This window comes from Sorex araneus, chromosome 3 (assembly GCF_027595985.1).
Source record: "Sorex araneus isolate mSorAra2 chromosome 3, mSorAra2.pri, whole genome shotgun sequence".
In the NCBI taxonomy this organism is placed as follows: Eukaryota; Metazoa; Chordata; class Mammalia; order Eulipotyphla; family Soricidae; genus Sorex; species Sorex araneus.
In genome coordinates this window covers 63,778,289-63,798,340 of record NC_073304.1, presented here as the reverse complement: position 1 = coordinate 63,798,340, position 20,052 = coordinate 63,778,289, and the positions used below count along the sequence as shown (strand labels likewise).

At 40.8% G+C, this 20,052-nt stretch overlaps 1 protein-coding gene across 9 annotated transcripts in view; it reads left to right on the top strand.

Annotated features, from left to right (window-relative positions):
• NPAS3 (neuronal PAS domain protein 3) overlaps positions 1 to 20,052 on the top strand; it is a 939,716-nt gene that overhangs the window by 908,511 nt on the left and 11,153 nt on the right. For all 9 annotated transcript variants that reach the window (XM_055132054.1, XM_055132051.1, XM_055132059.1 and 6 more), the window contains 2 exons: positions 316 to 509; positions 5,010 to 5,116. In XM_055132054.1, coding sequence (XP_054988029.1) covers positions 316 to 509; positions 5,010 to 5,116 — 301 coding nt within the window. The remainder of the gene's footprint in view (positions 1 to 315; positions 510 to 5,009; positions 5,117 to 20,052) is intronic.

Here is a 20,052-nt window from a genome sequence, read left to right as displayed (position 1 = left end):
GCCTTGAGCACCACCAGGCCCACAAACATGTGTGTGTATGTGTGTGTGCATACATATATACATAGCATATGTATATATGTATATAGTCACATATATATACAAATTTTCAGGTTATAGAAAGTCCAAAAAATAAAAATAGCATATTAAGGATACTAATACTCTCTTGGAAAATAACCAGAGAATATTACTACTTCTCTCTGCCTTGAGAATGTTGAGGATATTTTGAGCACCATTCTGATACCAGGAAATACAAATTAATGTTGGTTCTGCAGAGGTCATTTTTGACTGTGTCCTGTACTTAATGTTCTATTTCAGGTGATTCACATCACAGGCCGGCTACGACTGAGGGTGTCCTTATCCCATGGGAGGACCGTCCCCAGCCAAATCATGGGCCTCGTGGTGGTGGCCCATGCCCTGCCTCCCCCCACCATCAACGAAGTCAGAATCGACTGCCACATGTTCGTCACGCGAGTAAACATGGACCTCAATATCATTTACTGTGAAAATAGGTACTTGGCTTTGTTTCACTTATCCTTTTGTGTGCGGCACCTTGCTAAGGATTGGTCTTTTCAGCCATCTACAGGATTGGACTCTCCCCCAGGAGATCCGCTATAAATCCTCATCTCATTTGGAATGGTCGCCTGGATGGGCATCAAGCATGCTTTGTATTTAAAATGTACACTGCTTCCCTCATTTACATTAGGGACAACAATGGAATGAATTGGGCTACCCGAGATCCCTATGCTTATCATGGAGCCTCATTTGGACTGTGAAGCCAAGGAAAGAGCTAGCCTGAGATATTCTGAGCAAAAATGATGCAGTCAGAGATTCTGCCATGGCCTCAGTCAGACCCGCTTCCTCACTGCAGCCAGGGCTTGGCCTCAGCATGGTCAATATTCACATGGCACAGAGCACATGGTCTCAGTTCACTCAAGCTGCCATGACAAGTGGCCAAGGAAACAACAGGCATTTATGTTCCTAGTTCTGGAGGTTGGGAAGATGATAGTGCAGGCTGATTAGGGTCCTGGAAAAATAAAAATAAAAGAGCAGACCTTCTTCTTGGCTTCCTTCTTGTTCTGTCCTCACTTGAGGTGCTGGGCTGAGGGACTGATATGGGAAAGACAGAGAGATCTGGTTTCTTAGTCTTTTTTTTTTCCAGAACATGTCTTTCCCTGGGAGAACCCCTCAGGACCCCTTCTAATCCTAACTACTGTCAAATCTCATCACACTTAAGGAAAAAGCAGCCATAGATGAATTTGGGGAGAGGTGAGAGGATGTCAACATTCAACCTACAGTGTATATGGCAAACAAACAAGAACTAAGGTCCCAGGAGGAACAAAGAAATTTAGGATGTGACTAAGCAAAACTTTGTCACTCTGAGCTCTTCACTTTTATAAATTAAAGAAACAACAACAAGGATGACGCATCACATAAATGTCTTGACAGTTCTCGCTCAAAACCAAGATTTTATAAAAGGCCTTTTTTAGCCTTTGGTTAAAAAGTTCACTTTTTCCATTAAGCACAAAACAGGGGACAAGGATATAGGCTGGTGCCCCTTCAGACCTTTCACCTAGAAGTCACCAGCCCATCATCAGACTGATGCGAAGAAGAGAGAATTGAAGGGAAAGGAGTGAAGGGTAGAGAGGAGCTGTGCAGAGTATGGGAAGTTTTGGGGATGCATCTAGCCCCAAGGTCCCCAGGGAGAATACGTTTATAGCACAAACTGCTGTCAGATGGGAAAAGTGTCTGTTCACATAGGGGAAATGAAGGAACAGGGTGGCCAGCTGGCATGGGTAATTGACTGCCCAGGGCAGCCCAGTATCTCCCCTGCTTCAATCTCTTGGGAGCATGAAAGAGATAAGAGACCAAACAAGAAGCACCTGCCATTTCTGGCCAGGGTTTGATTCAGAAGAAAGGGTTCATCAGTAGGAAAAAATACTTCTATGAATGCTTTAGTGTTCAGTGGGATAGAGGATATTCTGGACTATTATTTTATAACTCTAAAATGATTTTTCAGCTATTATTGATGTTTATTGATGTTTATTTTAAAGTTATTATCATAACTGCACAAATTACCCCAGTCTAAAGTGTTCTGGATTGGCCACCAACTATGAGAAAAGACAAATTAGATAGCATGGACAACACTAAAGATGCTAATACGGATTAAGCTCATTACACAGTGGGCAGTGACAAAGGTCATTAGAGGCCTCCCTCTCCACTCTTCCAAAGTCTCTTGTCTTCAGATCACTCTGAGGGTGGGCTGGTGACTTATACAAACCCTCCCAATTAAGCATCGGGAAAATCTGAATCAAATCAGCTTGTTTCAAAAGCTACTTTCTCTGGGGTTCTCCCTGCGGTTCTTGCCTCTTTTTCCTTCAGTGGGCTATGACAAGGAAATCGGTCAGAATCACCACTGAGTGGGAACTTTTATACCGTAGGCACCCATGAAAGAACACAATTACAGCCCACAAAGCACTTTGTTCTCTGATTGAACATGAAGAATGCAGGGCTGGCAACCCAGCCCAGGGAGGCAGAAAGTCAAAAGATGTACTGTGGCTTTCATTCTCAGAAAACTCAGTCAGCTCCCTTGACTTATTCTTACCACCACCATCTATTAAAAAAAGAAGAAAAAAGTAGAGTCAACTTATTTACCTGGAAGCCATATTTGTCTTATCCCAAGACCATCATTTAATTTTTGTTGTAAAGATCACAGATTAATTCTTTTGACACACTTAAACTCTCCTGAGTGCTTTATGGTACCTTTTCTAGTAATTGAGATCATTTTCTGGCACCCATTTTCTTTTCCCTCTTTCCATTAAAAAATTATCTAGCAATCACTTTTTTGCCAGTACAACACAGCCCTATTTCCCAGCTGAAAATGATAGTAATACAAAGGTTCATATTAAAGGAACTGCATATCTGGACTGAGGAAGAGGCACCCCTTGTGTCTAGCACTTTGCCACTTTGGTTTCACTTAATCATCCAATATCTTGGGTTGTTTTAAAGATAAAGAAACTGAGGCTTAGTGTAATAAATGCTAGCAGGATTCTGATTCTGGGACTGGAGTAATCATGCAATGCTTACCCTGCATGCAGCCAACCCAGGTTTGGTGCCTGGTACTAAATATGGTGCCAGGACTGAGCTCTTAGCACAGAGCCAGAAGTACCTCTAGGTGTGGCTCAAAGTCCTCCATGCCCCCAAAAGGGATTCTGATCCACATGTAGATCACTAGGACAAACTGGTGCTTTCTGGTGCAGTATCCAGATGTGTAGGTCCACGGGAGACCTCACATACCATGATGGATCAAATAAACTATGTTATTAGACTGACATGTAGGTCATCACACGCTAGATTTGTGCCATTACACTCTATGATGCTTGAACAAAGATTTATTCTCCAAAGAATGCATTTCTCAGAATGTATCCCCCTCCTGAAGCAATGCATGACTTTGTGATAAGAGATCTGTCAACATAGAGTTCCCAAGGCTAACAGTCTCTGGGTCATAGAAGTGCATCCATCAGTTTGAATGATTTCATTCAAATAAAGTATAAACTCAAGAAACGTCCTTCCAAAAGAATTAAGTGGATTTATTCTGGGCTTCATTATTTAATTAGGGAATGGCTAACAAGGAGACCTGAGGCCTTGACTGTGTGGGCCCCTCTTCTCCAAGTTCCTTAGGAAAGCTTCAGGCAAGCCAACATCTGATGCTGGCAAAGGATCTGGTTTTTTCAGAAGCACCAAAGAGGACCTTTGAACATCCTTGCTCTTTCATTTGTAGAGAGCGAGTATAAAAGTTGCATTTGGGAAGCAGCTGATGGCTTTAGGAAAATACCTTCTAATTAGAATATCATGCATCCTTAAAATTACTTTATATGGCCTCATTTAATTCTCTCTTATTGAGAATTCTAGTTTGACCCAAAACAAGATCTGTGTTGCAGGCCACTGATAAAGCTATCAACTGATAGGATATTTTAATTCTGTTCCTATGATTCTCTTTCTGTTTTCTTCTCTTGGTGGGGTAGAGTGTAGATTTAATCTCCCAACAATGATCTCATGGTTTCCTTAAACATGTCATTGCTAAAGATCCACTTCATATTCAAATCTCTCATGAGTCATAAGCCATTAAAAGCTGAGGGATAGAAAAGAGAGTAAAGTAAACCCAAGATTGACTCTGCTTTGGACTGACCCAAAAGCGTCTGTCCTTGAACAGGAAAGAGCGGAACCAGCATTTAGACATGGTTGTGTAAAGCAGGCAGACTCCCCAACATGTTTTTCAGTTTTTGTTCTTTCTTGTGTGCTCCTGCCTGAGGACACTGACGTCTGGACAATCAATGACAGAGGCTTACGCACACGTACTGTGGCGCCTGGAAGTGCTGTTGAAATGGTTTCAAAGTTTCTGTGAGGAATTCACCACAAAGTGCCAGTTAAAAGGACCCGGAGTGAAAGCCGCTGCTCCCCAATGACTTGGACTAGAAAAGCTAATATCCCCAGGCATCTGTATGTCTCAGCATTTAAATTATATCCCTTGAAATGCCAATTTGGACTTCGTGCCAAGAAGCAGTTGAAGCTCTTTTTCATGGAAATACCCAATAGAAGACCAATCTGTTTAAATGAAAGGTGTCTCTAATCATTTGGTATAAACATAACATGTTTTTATTTTATTATGTAACCTTGAATTATCTTGGCCTCTAATGAGGGTCTCGCCTTGCTACTGAGTCTCAGTAATTCCATGGAATTATGTTGTCTAAATGTGTATTCTGATGCCAAGAAGGAAAAAACCTATCTAATTATTTAAGCAATTGTTTGATGTAGCCTGTTTCCCACTTGAAAAAAAAAATCTGTAATACCTTAAAGAAAATAATCTGATCTATAAAGGGTTTCCCCTCAGAGTGCTTAGTCCTCACAGGTCCCCTGGTATCGTGATAATTGTCGGTAGATTGTTTCCTAGTCACGTGACCATGTCTGTAGGTATCTGTTCTGAATGCCTGCCTGTGCTCCTCTCTCTGCAGGATTAGTGATTATATGGATCTGACCCCTGTAGACATCGTAGGGAAGAGATGCTACCACTTCATCCACGCAGAAGATGTCGAGGGCATCCGGCACAGTCACTTGGACCGTAAGTCCCTCCTGTGTGAGAGCCACTGGGGCAGGTTCCTCCCTTTGAGTCTTGTTTGGTTTAAGTGTCTATTTTTCCCCTGCTGATCTCCCATGAACATTTGAGATGACTGTCAGTATGCAGGGAGGAGGAGGGAGACATCAATCACTTCAACTTGTGTTGTGATTGGATTGAAAGTTGGACCCTGGTCCCCAAGAGATGGCTGGGGTTGGGAAGGTACTCCCTTAGGATGCATTGGTCGCTCATGCTCCCTCTCTCAGGAAGTGATGAGAGAAAGCTGGGTCTCAAGTGCTTTCTTGACCCTCTTGTATTCTAGAGAGCTTCTTCCACTCTGTAATTTGGAATTGCCTGTCAAAAACAGACACTGGAGGAGACACATTCAAATAGACCAGAGCCCCCCAAAATGCTTCTCTGATTAGAGACCAGTGGGGCTGAGGAGGAAGCCCAGGCCAGGCCCGGCAGCACTCTGGGGAAGGGTTTTCTTGCTGGATTGCTAAAAAGGGCTCCCACCTCCTGGTGCCAGGAAAAGGGAAATTAATCTCATCCTTGAGTCTGGTCCCCAGCTCCTGAGCCACGGCAAGACTGACCTCTTGAGCTGCTGAGTTGCTAATCACAAAGCAGGTCCAACAGGGTTGGGGCAAAGCAGTAACACGCAACACCTTTTCAGGCTGTTCACACTGTACAGCAAGAGGTCTGACAGTTCCATGTCATCAGGACACTGATCACATGAATCCTAGGATGGGGCTGCTCTTTCCCAAACTGGATTCCCTATGTGACCAGTGAAGAGACACATGCTGAGTGTTGAGAATCCTGCATTCTGGAATATTCTAAAGTCAGTTCTGAATCCTGGTGTAAATTATTTGGGGGTCCATGCCAGGGATCAAACCCAGGGCCTCAGCTATGCAAGGTTGGCACTTTACCACTGAGTTGCACCCCAAACCTGGTTTACTAATTGTTAGCTTTGTGGCTTGTGGTGTCAGGAACAAACCCAGGGCTGCAAATCTTCAAGATAAGTCTCTACCTTGGAGATACACCCTAAACCCTGACTTTTGCAGGTTTGGGGGCCAGAGAGATAGTACAGGTAAGGTATTTACTTTAAGGCACTGTTCAATTCCCAGAACTGAATATGGCCCCCTGCGTACCACAAAGATGAATCCCTGAGCTCAGAGTCAGGAGTAAGATCTGAGAATCTCTGGCTATATCCCCCTCAATAAATATAGCAAAGAGGAAAAACACTCCAGGTTCTAGGTTGCTAGAAGAAATATCAGTTGAAGTTCTACATTCATTTCATTCTAAGATAATTCACTTCAAGTTGAAGTTTCCAGGACCTCCTGGACAAAGTTCAGTGAAGACTTAGTATGTGAATGAGGTGCCACAAATGAGATGGTGTGGCTTAGTTGAAGATTTCCCATGGAAATATCACCCCATATAAACCATTACCTGTATTCACTTCCTCTTCTGTTTCTTGTCACGGTTGAGAAGTACTTCAGACCCTCCCTGCCCTTTACAATTTTTTAATTTCAGAATCAGATCTTCAAAAGACTAATGGAAAAAGAGAGAGAGAAATAGAGAGAGAGTGCTGGCCAAAGCCTCAAAGAGTCAACGTCTTGTCCTGTGTGTGTGTGTGTTTTTTCTTTTTGGGTAACACCTGGCTATGCACAGGGGTTACTCCTCGCTCTGCACTCAGGAATTACCCCCTGGTGGTACTCAGGGGACCATATGGGATGCTGGAAATCGAACCTGGGTTGGCCGTGTGCAAGGCAAACGCCCTACCTGCTGTGCTATTGCTCCAGCCCCTTGTCCTGTGTTTTTAACCCAGGGTTAAAGACACTGGCATGGAACCAGGTTCTGTGTTACCTGGGGACTAGGCCAAAGCTCTGGGGAGAGAACTGTCTGCCTGACTGCTCTTCAGCAGATTCTACTCAAGTTCCAGTACCAATGTGTGCCTGAGTATTGTACACCAGGGACTTAGAGAACACACTTGTTGCTAAGAATGAATGGGTGTTCCATATCTCGAAGCAGATGGTTTTTCAATTAATTGGAAAACAAAATGATGCAGTTTCCTGGAAAGAACAATCAAGTTCCTTCTTAGTTGGGAATTTAGAGAATATGGGGAAAAATTGGGATCTTTAGAGGAAGCTTAGGTATATAATTTTGAACCACTATGTGCCAGAGGTGCATTATGGGTGGCTTATGGGTGTGACCCCTGGGTCGCTGGAGATTGGCAGAAGCAGGCAGAAGATAAGCCACCTCCTGCTGGCGCCAGATAATCTCCTAATCGGCCACCCTCCAGAACTCATGACTTCCTCTCCTGAAAAGAGCATAAAATGAGGGTCCCATAACCATGCCACCCGACTCCGCATCAGGCTGTCTCCACTCAGGGCGCCCCAGATGGGGGCGGGTGAGAGCCTTCCACATTTCAAGGGACCCAGCCTTGGCAGCCTACCACTACTACCCAACCACCATGCTCCAGGCCATTTTAAACACACTCGGGCCAAGCTTCACACATGAGTGAACATATTCCTAGACCGTGCAGCCACTCATCATAAGATACTCCCTACCCACTTTCCATATTTTCCATAAAATCATCGAGGGAAATATAGATATAATACATATATATGTATATATATATATGCCTCTCAGAGAGCCCAGCAAGCTACTGAGAGTATCCTGCATGCACAGCAGAGCCTGACAAGCTCCCCGTGGCATATTTGATATGCCAAAAACAGTAACAATAATAGACTTCATTCCTCTGACCCTGAAAGAGCCTCCAATCATTGGGAAAGGCTAGTAAGAAGAGGCTACTAAAATCTCAGGGCTGGGACGAATGGAGACATTACTGGTGCCCACTCGAGTTAATCAATGAACAACGGGATGATAGTGATACAGTGATGCGCCAGAGACCCAGAGCTTAAAAATGAATACAGCACCTGAGGAATACTGTCACTAATCCTGTTTGTAGGGATAAAGGGAGGTATTTTGATTTTGCAATCTTCATTGAAGTCTAACTTACAAATCTGATGCTAACAACAGCAAAAGATAACGGTGCTATCCTCAGTTATGATTTGGAAAACATCTTGCAATCTCCCCTGGTTTTGATTTACAGCTTGAAAAAGCACAATTCTGCAGGAAAAGAGAGCTAGGGCAGTTCATTTCTTCCCATAAAGCAAAGGTCTCCAACAAATACGCCTGATGCCATTCTTTCCAATCTTTCTTTATCTCATTTTCCATAACCAGAATAATTTGAGGTGCTGAAAATAAACATCTCCACCATTCACTATTGTGCTAGTCTTCTAATTTTTCTGGTATCTTGCCAGCTAATAAACAGAGAAGGGTGTACTTTCAAATTCCATGATTTTTTTCATTACTTGATATTGACATACTGGCTATTGCTTTATGATTTAGCCCACTAACAATGATTGAGTTCACTCTTTCAACTCATATACATGACTTCCAATTTTAAGTTCTTTTAATAACCTTAAACACATGAAAAACAAATAGAATGAGCTGATAATTCTGCACAGTAAAATACACTTCACATATTTAGCTATCACGCTGTGGAATAACTCCACAATGTCAAGTAGCACACAATTAGCAAAACTGTAGGGGGAGGAAAAGGAGTGTTTTGATCCTGAAGAATTTTGATCCTAATCAGATTGAAACTTCAACGTTCTTGTAGTGCTTGATATCTTCAATCACACACACACACACACACACACACACAAACACACACACAATCAAACTGATGCCAATGTCAGGTTTTGCATTCTGTGACTGAAATAAAATGCTAAAATATACAAATGCATCTTGCTTTGTACAATAAACATTAACATCATTATAAAGTAAGATTGAGTCTAAAATTGTGTGATGGAATGTCTGATGTTTACCTAATTCTCAAACCAAAGCCAGCCCAGTAACAAAATGACAGAGCATGTAATAAGTCTTGGATGTGTAAACATTGGAAGAAAAGGCAAAAAGCCAGCATAGCATCTTGCTTGTCCAAAGCCCTAGGCTGTTACTGAAAGACGCCTCAACTGTGCCTTCTTGGCAGGAGAAGGTCACAGTGACATGGAATCCGCTCAAGAATAAGATAGAATTCTAAAACAAAAGGATGGTTAAAAAATAAACCACATTAACTATTTAGCTTTTCTTCCTGGAGCTATTGGCACAATTCCTGTTTCTGCCATGAAAGGCAGGTTGAAGTTATAACAGATAGTATTTCTGATAATTTGATATCTGCCTTATGCCTAAATTTATGGATGAAACTTTAAAAAATAAGATTCAATAGTATTTGATAACTCAAAGATAGATAGCTATCTTTATCACTTATATAATTTTCCCTAGCATAGGCATCTGTAAATCCATGAACTTGTGTCTAGAATAAGAAAAATAAAACAGAATCTCAGCTACACCACAATTTGACAACTCTGATAAATTGAACCAAGAACTTTGGACCATCCACTCTCCCACTAGGTTAACACAAGATGCCTGATAGTTCACTGAATTTCAACATAAAAAATCACTAAGAATAGCATTATCTATTTCGACATAGTGAATTAGTGATAGTATACTGAAATTCTAAAACCATGTGGATGAGTTTTAGATTCTCTACTTTTACACTAAACAAAAATCTCTGTTTTTTCTATTTATTTAAGCCACCTCCATAGTGCATTGAACCGAACCTCATTGATTAAGCAGGCCAAATTAACTGAACATATCAAACTTTGAATCTGATGTCATAGATATTAGTAATAATAGCAGTATAATTGCTGTTCACCTTCCAGTTCTCACCCTCTCAGGAGGTATTTGACCCTGACACATCATTGTAAATTATAAAATCTTCCGTCCACATTCCAAACACCGAGAGCATGTAGGTAAGAGGATGTTTTGGGTACATTCATCTACTGGATCTTTGCCTGTAGTATTAAAGATAGAAGGGAACCCTGAATGCTAAATCAAACAATACCTCTTCAGTTTCTTTAAATCAAGCCTTTGGTCTAGAAAAAAGGATGAAATCTACCTTGAGATTACACTGGGTTTTTTCCTGGATTGAATCTGTAAGGACTCCTTAAAAGCTGAGTGGCCTGAGGGAAAAACTGCTTTTCTCTTCATAGACTTCACTGTATCACTGTATCACTGTTATCCCATTGCTCATCGATTTGTTCGAGCGAGCACCAGTAACGTCTTTATTGTGAGACTTGTTGTTACTGTTTTTGGCATATCAAATATGCCACGGGTAGCTTGCCAGTATCTTGCCCACACGGCAGAGCCTGACAAGCTTCATAGACTTGTGCTCCACAAGTAGACTCAAGACTTGGGGCTCTAGGACTTTAGAGAAGGAGCCGCTGAAGACATAGCCTCTGTCCTTCCTAGAACCATACCGAGTGTGAAGAAACTGGATGGGTTCTTTAAACAAAACTCTAGCTTATCAATGAAATCATGCTGAGCCAAGAGGCATGGGCCACTCAGTGTATTGGGGGGGTGGGGTGGGTTTAAAAATATAGTAGCCCAAGTACTGATTTCCTAATTACAAAATTCTATACTTTCTAACAAAACTAATGCTATACAGCTACCTGGCATAATGCATTCCATGCTGTTTTGCATCAATAACCCCCACACTTCCCTCCTGAAGGCGTCTCATCGCCAAATGCAAGCCGACTGCTTAATGCAGGACTAATTAGTATATCCCATTCCAGTCTGCAGGCCCTCCATTGTAATTCCTTCCCAGCTCATTTTTTTCCACAACCGAGCATCAATCAAAGTAAGTGCCCTGCCTGCCTAGGAAACACAAGATGTCCTCCATGCATTTGTCATCTGCCACACAAACAAAGGGGGGATTTAATTGTTGATTTGGGTGTGCAACCATTGCACATAGCAAGGGAAGCTGCTAGTAGGGGGAAAAGGGAAGCTTTAAAGTTTGAAGGGTGGGTCAGATATGGATAGCACAGGGAATTCTAGTTTCTGATCTTAGCTTTATTTTTTCAGGGCTGGGTCTTCAGAGGTTTAGCTGTGCCTTGGTCATTGGCCAGACTTTTCCTGAAGCAAATGAGTTTTTCCTTTTCTTCCCTATGAATATGAAAATTCCCATGACAGTAAGGACATGGAACAGCTACCATAACTGCTGATTTTAGAAGGCAAGTCAGCCTATATCTCATGTGCCTGCCTGTCTGTGAACCAAACAGGCTGTTACACAGAAACAAAAGACAGACAGGTTTTTATGCAGGAGTAAATTAGTATTATTTTACATCATGTGTTTTGTTTTGCAAGTGCTGGTTTTGGTTTTCATGCCTAATAGAAGATAAATACAGAGGAGAGAGACCAGCAATGGCCTAACTCTGGGCTGAGTCTCCTGCCAAGTAGCAGTACTGACAGTCCCTTGGGAGAGTTAAGAAATGCGGGATTTCAGGTCTATCCTAGACAACTGAATTCCAGTCTCAAGTACCAGAATTCCATACAATCACATTGCAGTTTGAGAAATAATAACTATACTGGTATTTGGAAGGAATTATTTCAGATGAAATAAAAGTCAGTACAGGGGCTGGATCCATAGTACCGCAGGTATGATTTTAGCCTCGTATGCAGCCAACCCTGGTTCGATCCCCAGCATTCTATATGGTCCCCCAAGCACTGCCAGGAGTAATTCCTGAGCATCACCTGTTGTGACCCAAAAAGAAAAAGAAAAAAAATCAGTACAAACTGGGGCTGGAGAGATGATTCAATGGGTTGGAATATATGCCTTGCATGTGAGAGGCCCTGAGTTCAATCTCTGGTACTATATGGCTTCTAAGCACTACTGAGATTTCTTTTTTTTTTTTCTCGGCCGCATGCAAGGCAAATGCCCTATCTGCTGTGCTATCGCTCCAGCCCCTGGTCTGTCATTCTTATACTTGCTTTCCTGTACTACTGAGATTTCTAGCACCATTGGGTCTGATCAACTCTGCATCCTTGGATCCAGGCACTATCAGACCATACAAGCAGAATACGGATCACTGAAAGGGAACCCAAACAATATGAATGACTTCAATATATCCAACTGTATATATTTTAGTAACAGTAAAATATGAGTAGTGGATTGGCTCTGAGGGAATCTCAGTGTTCAAATGAAACAGATATCAATTGCTTAATTTAAAAAAAATTACTTCCTGGGCCAGAGTGATAATACAAGAGGTTGGGTGTATGACTTGCATGCAGCCGACCCACATTCGGTCCTGACAACCCATACGGTCCCCCAAGCACCACCAGGAATAATTTGTAAGCAGAGCCAGAAGTAACCCCTGAGCATTGCTGAGTATGACCCAAAAATCAAAAAAGAATTTTTAATTAAAAATTAAATTAAATAAAAAACTGACTTCCTTACAAGGTTTTTATTTTCAATGGAGAATATAATAGCATAAAATTTGTAGGAATGATCACCATTACTAAGCAAAAGGAGGTCTCTAACTTTTTCCCCTAGGTTAGTAGTTTTCTATATTTCTGTATTTTCATGGGCAAATAGGAATGCTAATATTTTTCCCATTCAAGTTTGCTTACAATCAGTCAGTCACTAAGTTTTGTGATACTGCTATAAATGCTATAAAGTTTGCAAAGGTACAGAGTCTACCTTCAAGGAGCTTATATGCTAGTAGAGAAGACAGAATGGGGACATCCAGTTTTCAAAAGGAAGCATAAAATGAAGATTATGAAGATATATTAACACTTAATCATAGAGTTATGGGCATACAAGAGACACTGAGAAGCCCTTGAGGAAACACATTTTCTTGGTCTTAGAAGACAGACAGCCACAATGGGAGGGTTGGGAGAGGGTGCTTTACAGGCTCAGAAGTTGGTATATGAAAGATCATGGAACACAAAAAGCACTTGATCTTTTCTCTCTCCCCGGAGAGTAAGCTAGAATTTTATTTGACTGATAGTACCATAAATTCTTGGGCATATTGCCATTTAAATTAGCAGATGCTTTTATTATTGTAAAAGGAAATACCTAATAGTTGAAACTAACTCATAGCTCTTTTACAGCATAGTCAGAAGAAAATACTCATTCATTTTTAACCTAAATTAACCTAAATACATTCCATTCATTATTATTATGGCAATAATAATAAAAAACTTTTAATAATAAAAAACTTTTTTTAATGCTCTCTTCGAAACATTTAATGAACACCCTGCATCTCAAAGAAATTCCTGAGTATTTTTTTAACACAAATGAGTAACATTAGATTTAATTTGTCCAGTAATACAAGGGTAGCTATGAATCAGATTTGAAACTTTACTAAGGTCCCCTATCCCCTCTGATTTACTAGAATTTTCTTAGACATAGCACTAGAATATGTCTGGTTACAAATAGCATAAAACTGAAGTGAAAATGATTAAACTTTCTTTATAATCGTTTTAACATTTCATTCATTATCATATAAGTATGGTTGTATTCTCAAAGCTCCCAGGACAATAGTCAAAGTCAGGAAAAGGTCAGGCACTATTTTGTGTGTCTTGAAAGAATATATTCCCAGGGCTCCAGTAGATAAACCCCATTATGTCTCATTGTCCAGTATTTCAGCAAATGCCCAAGCCTACACCATATACTTAGAATTGAATTACTACAACTGGTTTTAACAATAAAGGTTCCTACCGGGACTTGGATGGAGACCATCAAACACCAAGCCCCGGATTAGAGTTCTTCTTCCGGAAGGAAGTGGCAGAATAGCACATCAACAGAGCATAGTGATGTGGAAGAAGTTGTAATGTTTTCACCACAAAGGGCTTGAGTTTTTGAAAATCTTCTCAAATAGGTCAACAAATGCAAGTTGTTTTTGATTTTTCAGTATTCATGATTTTTGTATTTCTGTGCCTCAGGACTTTTGTAGTCCCTATTATAGATACATAATGGATTTCATGAAATGACTGCGTCAGAAACACAGTTTCCATTAAAACATAAACTTGAATTCATCTCATTCTTTTGAACTTTTGCTGTCATTTTTGTTTAACCTACAATACCAGCTTCACTGCTCCAACAATCCATTTCTCCTCACTGAGTTTTTATTTAATAGACTACACCTAGTGGTACTGAGGGGAGATTCCCATTTCAGTGCTTAGGGATCACCTTTGATGGTGTCCCAGGGACTAGGTAATTCTGGGGATCAAATCCAGTACTCCCCATATAGCATCTTTGTGCTCCAGCCCTTAAGCTACCTCTTGGCCCCCTTTACTCTTCCTTTTTTAACAGGGGTGAAAAATTCACCCTGACCTGCCTTTTTTACAGGCCTGGCAGTTACTGCGGTAATAGATGTATTAGTGATTGATTGGAATCTGTCTCCCATTCAAAGGCAAATAGTGTCAATCCAGACTTACAGAATGAAGAAAACCTTACAGCAACCTTCCACTAGAGACCCACTTCCCCTGGAGTCTCATTGTCCTGTGTTTCATCATATCCCAAACCTAACCCAATGGCTGGCAAGGGAACTAGAATTACCATGACTAATTGAAACTAATTTAATAGGATGGGTTTCTTCATAGATTTGCTCCCTTTGCTATCCCTTAGTGCCTGGCATAGAGTAGAGGCATTCAACGAACTTATTGAATGAAGTAATATATCCAGCACTTCCCCCTTTTCTGAGAGCTAAATCTTTTTTAATTATGTGCTAAGTTCATTGCTTCCCTTTATTGCATATGCCCACCAAAAAGGAGGACAATTGTGGGGGCTAAGAAATACCCTCCATTAACTATTTCAGATTAAAAAGGAATGGGTGATAATAAAATTCTCTGGTTGCCCTGCAGACAACTTGATAAAAGTCTTAGATCTCCAGTGTCAATACTGCCAACAATTATTTGATCCTTCCTGTCTTAGAATATAATACCATCCATGTTTAAAAGCCTTGGTCTCCAACTCTGTACATTATCATGAAGGAGAGGAGTGTTTTTTAAAACTTAACAAATTGGCGTGTTCTAAATCAATGAAAAGTTTTCTGAATAATTCAATATTAACAGTTAATAAAAATCTATCAATTGGCAGTGGTATAGGAAAAAACCTCTTCTGAGGTTATAAATCACGCAGATTGCAATTCAAGCAGGGTTTGTCATTAGTGTAATAGAGGGAAAATCCATAGATGATGCATAGTCATTCACAGAACATCCACAAGTCTCCTGCCCTTAAACTCCTAATACATTGAGTATCAAATATCATTCAGCTCCATCAGATAGTGCCCAGCACATAGATTTACCAAAAATTAACAAGTAAAAAACCCCAACCACCCTGAAAACGAATTTGTGTATGCCAACTGTTTAAGACTTCCAGCTCACTAATTGTAAAATCTATAGGAAATTCTCCATGGCATCAAATCCTGGTTGATCCTATGAGAGATTCTCAGTAAAAACTGTCTCTACAGCAAGTAAATAAAGCGCTTAATGCACAGTTACTGATTGTAATGCTGTTTCTTCTGTGGGTTTTGAAAATGACCTTCCTGTAAGCATCAAGGACTATAACTTTTTAGATAAAGAAACTTGTTCTTGTTTGAAATCTGTGTCAGGTTCATTCCCCTATAGCCCACAGTTTTCAAAAGCAGAAGAAAAGGTAATCCAGAATTAAAAAAAAAAAAGTCCTGTTTCCAGAATGAAGTTCCCTGTCAGCCTGCCTTGGGCCTTAGGTGGAGAAGCAGAGATTAAAGAGTCAGTATTCTTTTTCATGTTTCATCTGCCAGTTTTGTGAATGTCGACAGAGAACTAGTGGCCACAGCACAGCACCCAACCATGGTATTAAGTGTGATTTTGGCACACACTCCCTTTCCTTACACACACACACAACCACATTCACTCATGCCACATAATTTTGGAGTTTCTTAGCATAAGGCCCCCACTCTCCACTCTCTGCAACCATTGATGAAGGTACCTCCAGGAGGGGGTGCCCAGCTCTGCAGATGCGACCTCCGATCACCATGACGATAATGAGGCTCTTTGTTCAGCTGTGTGAATGTGAAGTGTGAAATCGCGGATGAGCTCACCATTTCCTATTTATTCTATACTTACCTGAATACACCAAGTATTGCAGCTTTTTAATGCATATGCAAGCCACTAAAATGTCCTTTTGTGAGCCACTTTGCTAAAAGACCGCTTTTGAGATGTGTTCTTCATCTCCTCTTCAAACTGAATTAGACTGCTTCCTTCTTTTGAACACACAAGTAACTCACTATGTAGAATCTTTGGCTTTGATTTTGTAGAGCAGCCCAACAGGAAGAGACCATGTTCTCTTTTTTTCTCCATATTTCTGAAGGCAAACTTGTACTGATTTGTTTTGATTTACTAACAGAATTATGTTCCTGCCACAGACACAGGCATCCTTTATGTCCTTTCAATCATAGGTCTATTTCTCTGGACAAAGTTTCCCCAAGGAAAACTGAAATCCCTCTATTGGTAACTGTGCTGAGCCATGGATGTGTGTGCCTCAGAGTTCATCGGATCAGGGGGAATGGTAGTTATTCTCTGTGAGCAATAGATTTTTTTGTATACTTACCACTGAGTTCAGACCCAGAGACCAGCTGACATTTCAGAAAGAGAGTCAGTAAAACTGAGCACCCGGCCTTTGGGGAGAAACATGTGTATTTGGCATAAAAGGTTACATGTTCTAAAATGTAAGCTTCGTGTCATTTTTCTTTTGACTGAAGTGAATTCGCCACTCGTTTCACAATTAGAGCTGGTGTGTTGATGCTACCAGCCCAAAATTGTATCATGCTAAGTGAAATAAGTCAGAAAGAGAGGGACAGGCATAGAATGAGTGCACTCATTTGTAGAATATAAAAAAACATAATATGAGGCTGACACCCAAGGACAGTAGACACAAGGACCAGGAATATTGCTCCATAGTTAGAAGCCTGCCTCATGAGCTGCAGGAGAAGGCAGCTGGAATAGAGAAGGGATCACTAAGACAATGATAGTTGGAGGAATCGTTCGGGATGGGAGATGTGTGCTGAAAGTAGATAAAGCATGATAGTCTCTCAGTATCTATAATGCCCAAAAGTAGAGTATGGGGGAAAGTACAGGGGAAATTGTCTGCCATAGAGGCAGGGGGAGAGTTGGAAAGGGGGGGAACGTTGGTGGTGGAGAATGTGTACTGGTGGAGTGATGGGTGTTCAATCATTTGTATGACTGAAACTCAAACATGAAAGCTTTGTAACTGTATCTCATGATGATTCAATAATTTTTTTTAAAAAAAAGCAAAATTGTTCAATGTGTGAGATATAGATAGTTCAGCCAGAAGAATTTTAGTCTCTCTGTGTTCCTCTCCCTTGTAGTCTCATAAATGCGGGCTCACCCTTGTCCTCTAGAGATCAGAGCAAAGGCACCTTTGGCTTGGAAGGTGGACTGGTACTGCTGACAGCTTCTTGGCTGCCCTCTAAGCAATAGCAATTGGTGACACTCTGGACTTTGGAGTAAATAGGGACACATTCTAATGTGGCCTCTGGGGAACTTCATAGCTACAGGGTCAAATCTAAGAAAAGGCCAGTGAAATGTTCTGAGACTTAAAAGAATTCAATAGCCCAGTTTTAAAGACAAAATTGTAGAGATGTTATCATTAATGAATTAGTTCAGTGAAGGCCTAAAGGCTGCTCTATTCAAAAATTGTGGAGAGTGAAAAAAATAAACTTTGGGGAAAACCAAAAAGAAGACACCAGGTTATATGTTAGAAGTATCTGAACAATATCATGGGCTTGAAATTTAAACTACCACTTATGTATCTCTTTCCTATCTCTGCTTCCTCCCTTTATAGTTTGAGCACATTGTTATGAATCTACTTCTGGGCTCCTCGGTTTGATGAGTGTCTACCTCCTCTCAAGAGACAATTAACTCTTTTTGAGGACTTTCAGAGCAAGTGATTTACATGATTCTTATTTCTTCTTTTCTCTACATAACAGAAGCAGATGGACACAAACATCTTCTCTATCCACTAAAGCTAAAGCTCAGAAATAAATGCAACATCCCCTGCATTCAAGAAAATAATAATTAAAAAACCAGGTTTTGTGTTTTTCCAGTTGTCTCATTTATTACAAACTAGAAATCACTTTCAAACTGGCACCAAAGTGGCTTCTCTTCTTGAGCTGATTAGGACCACATGGGCTCAGGAAAAGCTGTCAGATCCTGCCTCTGACACAGCTGGAATGATCCAGCTGATTTGCCAATGTGTTTTTTTTTTCCAAGAAAGAGGCTTCATCCCAGAGTTATAAATGTATATTTTAGATTCCCGAGCAAATAGATATATAGATAGAGATATATATTTATTTGAAAAGAGGCAAAATTTCATTGTGACTTATTTATGAGACCTCCTGGGGAAAATAAAACAACTAGGGAGCTATGTTGGTTAACATTTCATGTGATTGGCCATGGGGCTCACACACAAAACCTTATTTCCAATTATCCAAATTCCCACTACTGATGAAACTTTAGAGCTCATTTAGTCTCATTCAGAAGACGCAGATCCTCAGACAACAGTCTTTAGGACCAGGTTGGAATGTTTACATGTAAAGAATTCTGCTTCTCTGCCTGGCCCAGCACAAATGAATGGATTAGGTCAAATGTCTTCTCCTGTGTCCATGACAAGCTCCTGGATCGGCATTGTGGTCACCGTCATAGAAAGTCAAAGCACCAGCTACCCGACTTCAAGTATCCCCTTAAAAACGGCCCTTGGCCTGGATGATGCAGCTCTGTATTCATGTGTTAGGATACAGTTGGACTTATCTTCTCTGGAAACCCAGTTCCCCGTTATCAGCCTGCATCATCTTCCTGAACTCAAAAAAAAAAAAAAAAAGCACCATAGTATCTTTCCTCATCCCCTTCCCAGCATACATGTAAAGATCAGGGAGGCCCTCTGTTGTACAGACTGTCCAATTCTGTGTTGAGCTTATGTTAGTTTTTAACTAACAGAAGTAGTATTAGATCATGAGAGTGATCTTCATGTTGAGTCTACAAATTCTAATTTGACTTTATAATTGTGTTCTTCCTTTACCCCATTCTGTGCTCTGTATTCTGGAGGTTTTTTTAATATTTTGCCTGCTCTCTTCAAATGGTAGCCTGGAATCTCCAGACAGTTTGGGTTGATCTGGCCTTTGGTCTCGCGGTCTCTTCATGTGCAGCTCAAAAAGGGCTCTCCTAGTGTCTTAGCCTTTGTTAAAACTTCCAGAACCATCTGAAATGATTCCTTATGCCAGATACTGAGCCAACAGAATTACATACCAACTGCTGATTGGGGTGCTGTTTATTTTTGCTTGGAAACGAGTGGGCAGAGTTTCATAACCCATCGTTCTTCTATTAATAGTTAACCAGGTTGAGAGGATTTGAATAAAAGCACATCATGTTGCATGCAGCAATGGTTTGACAGAAGAGCTGTGTGGCAGAGTTAGTATTTTCCTGCTTTCAGCTTCGCCACGCGGTTCTGTAGCCTGGGCGGCCATGCATGCAGATGGCAGAACTTAACAACCGCCTACAAAAGGAACACACAATGCTACCTGTGGCGCCTCGCCTCCCAGGAAAGATAACAGTTACAGGCCTTAAAAATGCCCTAAACTATTGAACAGTTTCAGACTACAATTCGCCAGCATTTGAAGTGATCATCAAAGCAAGGAATTTTCAAGAAAGTGTTAAGACATAATTATTAACTTTAGTGTCTTGTGAAAAAAACAAACAGGGAGAATGAGAGAAAAGCATCAAAGTTGAAGAATATAATATGTGGGGGGTTGGTTTTGATCACTTTGGAAGGCAGGGAGAGTGGCTCAGAATTGACAGAAGAGCTTCAAGAGCCTAAAACACAGCTCTTTTCCAAAGTGACTTCCCTTTACCCATTCACACAGACCCCCCCAAAAAAAATCAAAGTGTACTTCATGAAACTATTGTATATGAAGCACTTATTAGCCATAATTAAATGGACAATATGAATTTACTACGTCTTTAGGACTCTGGCT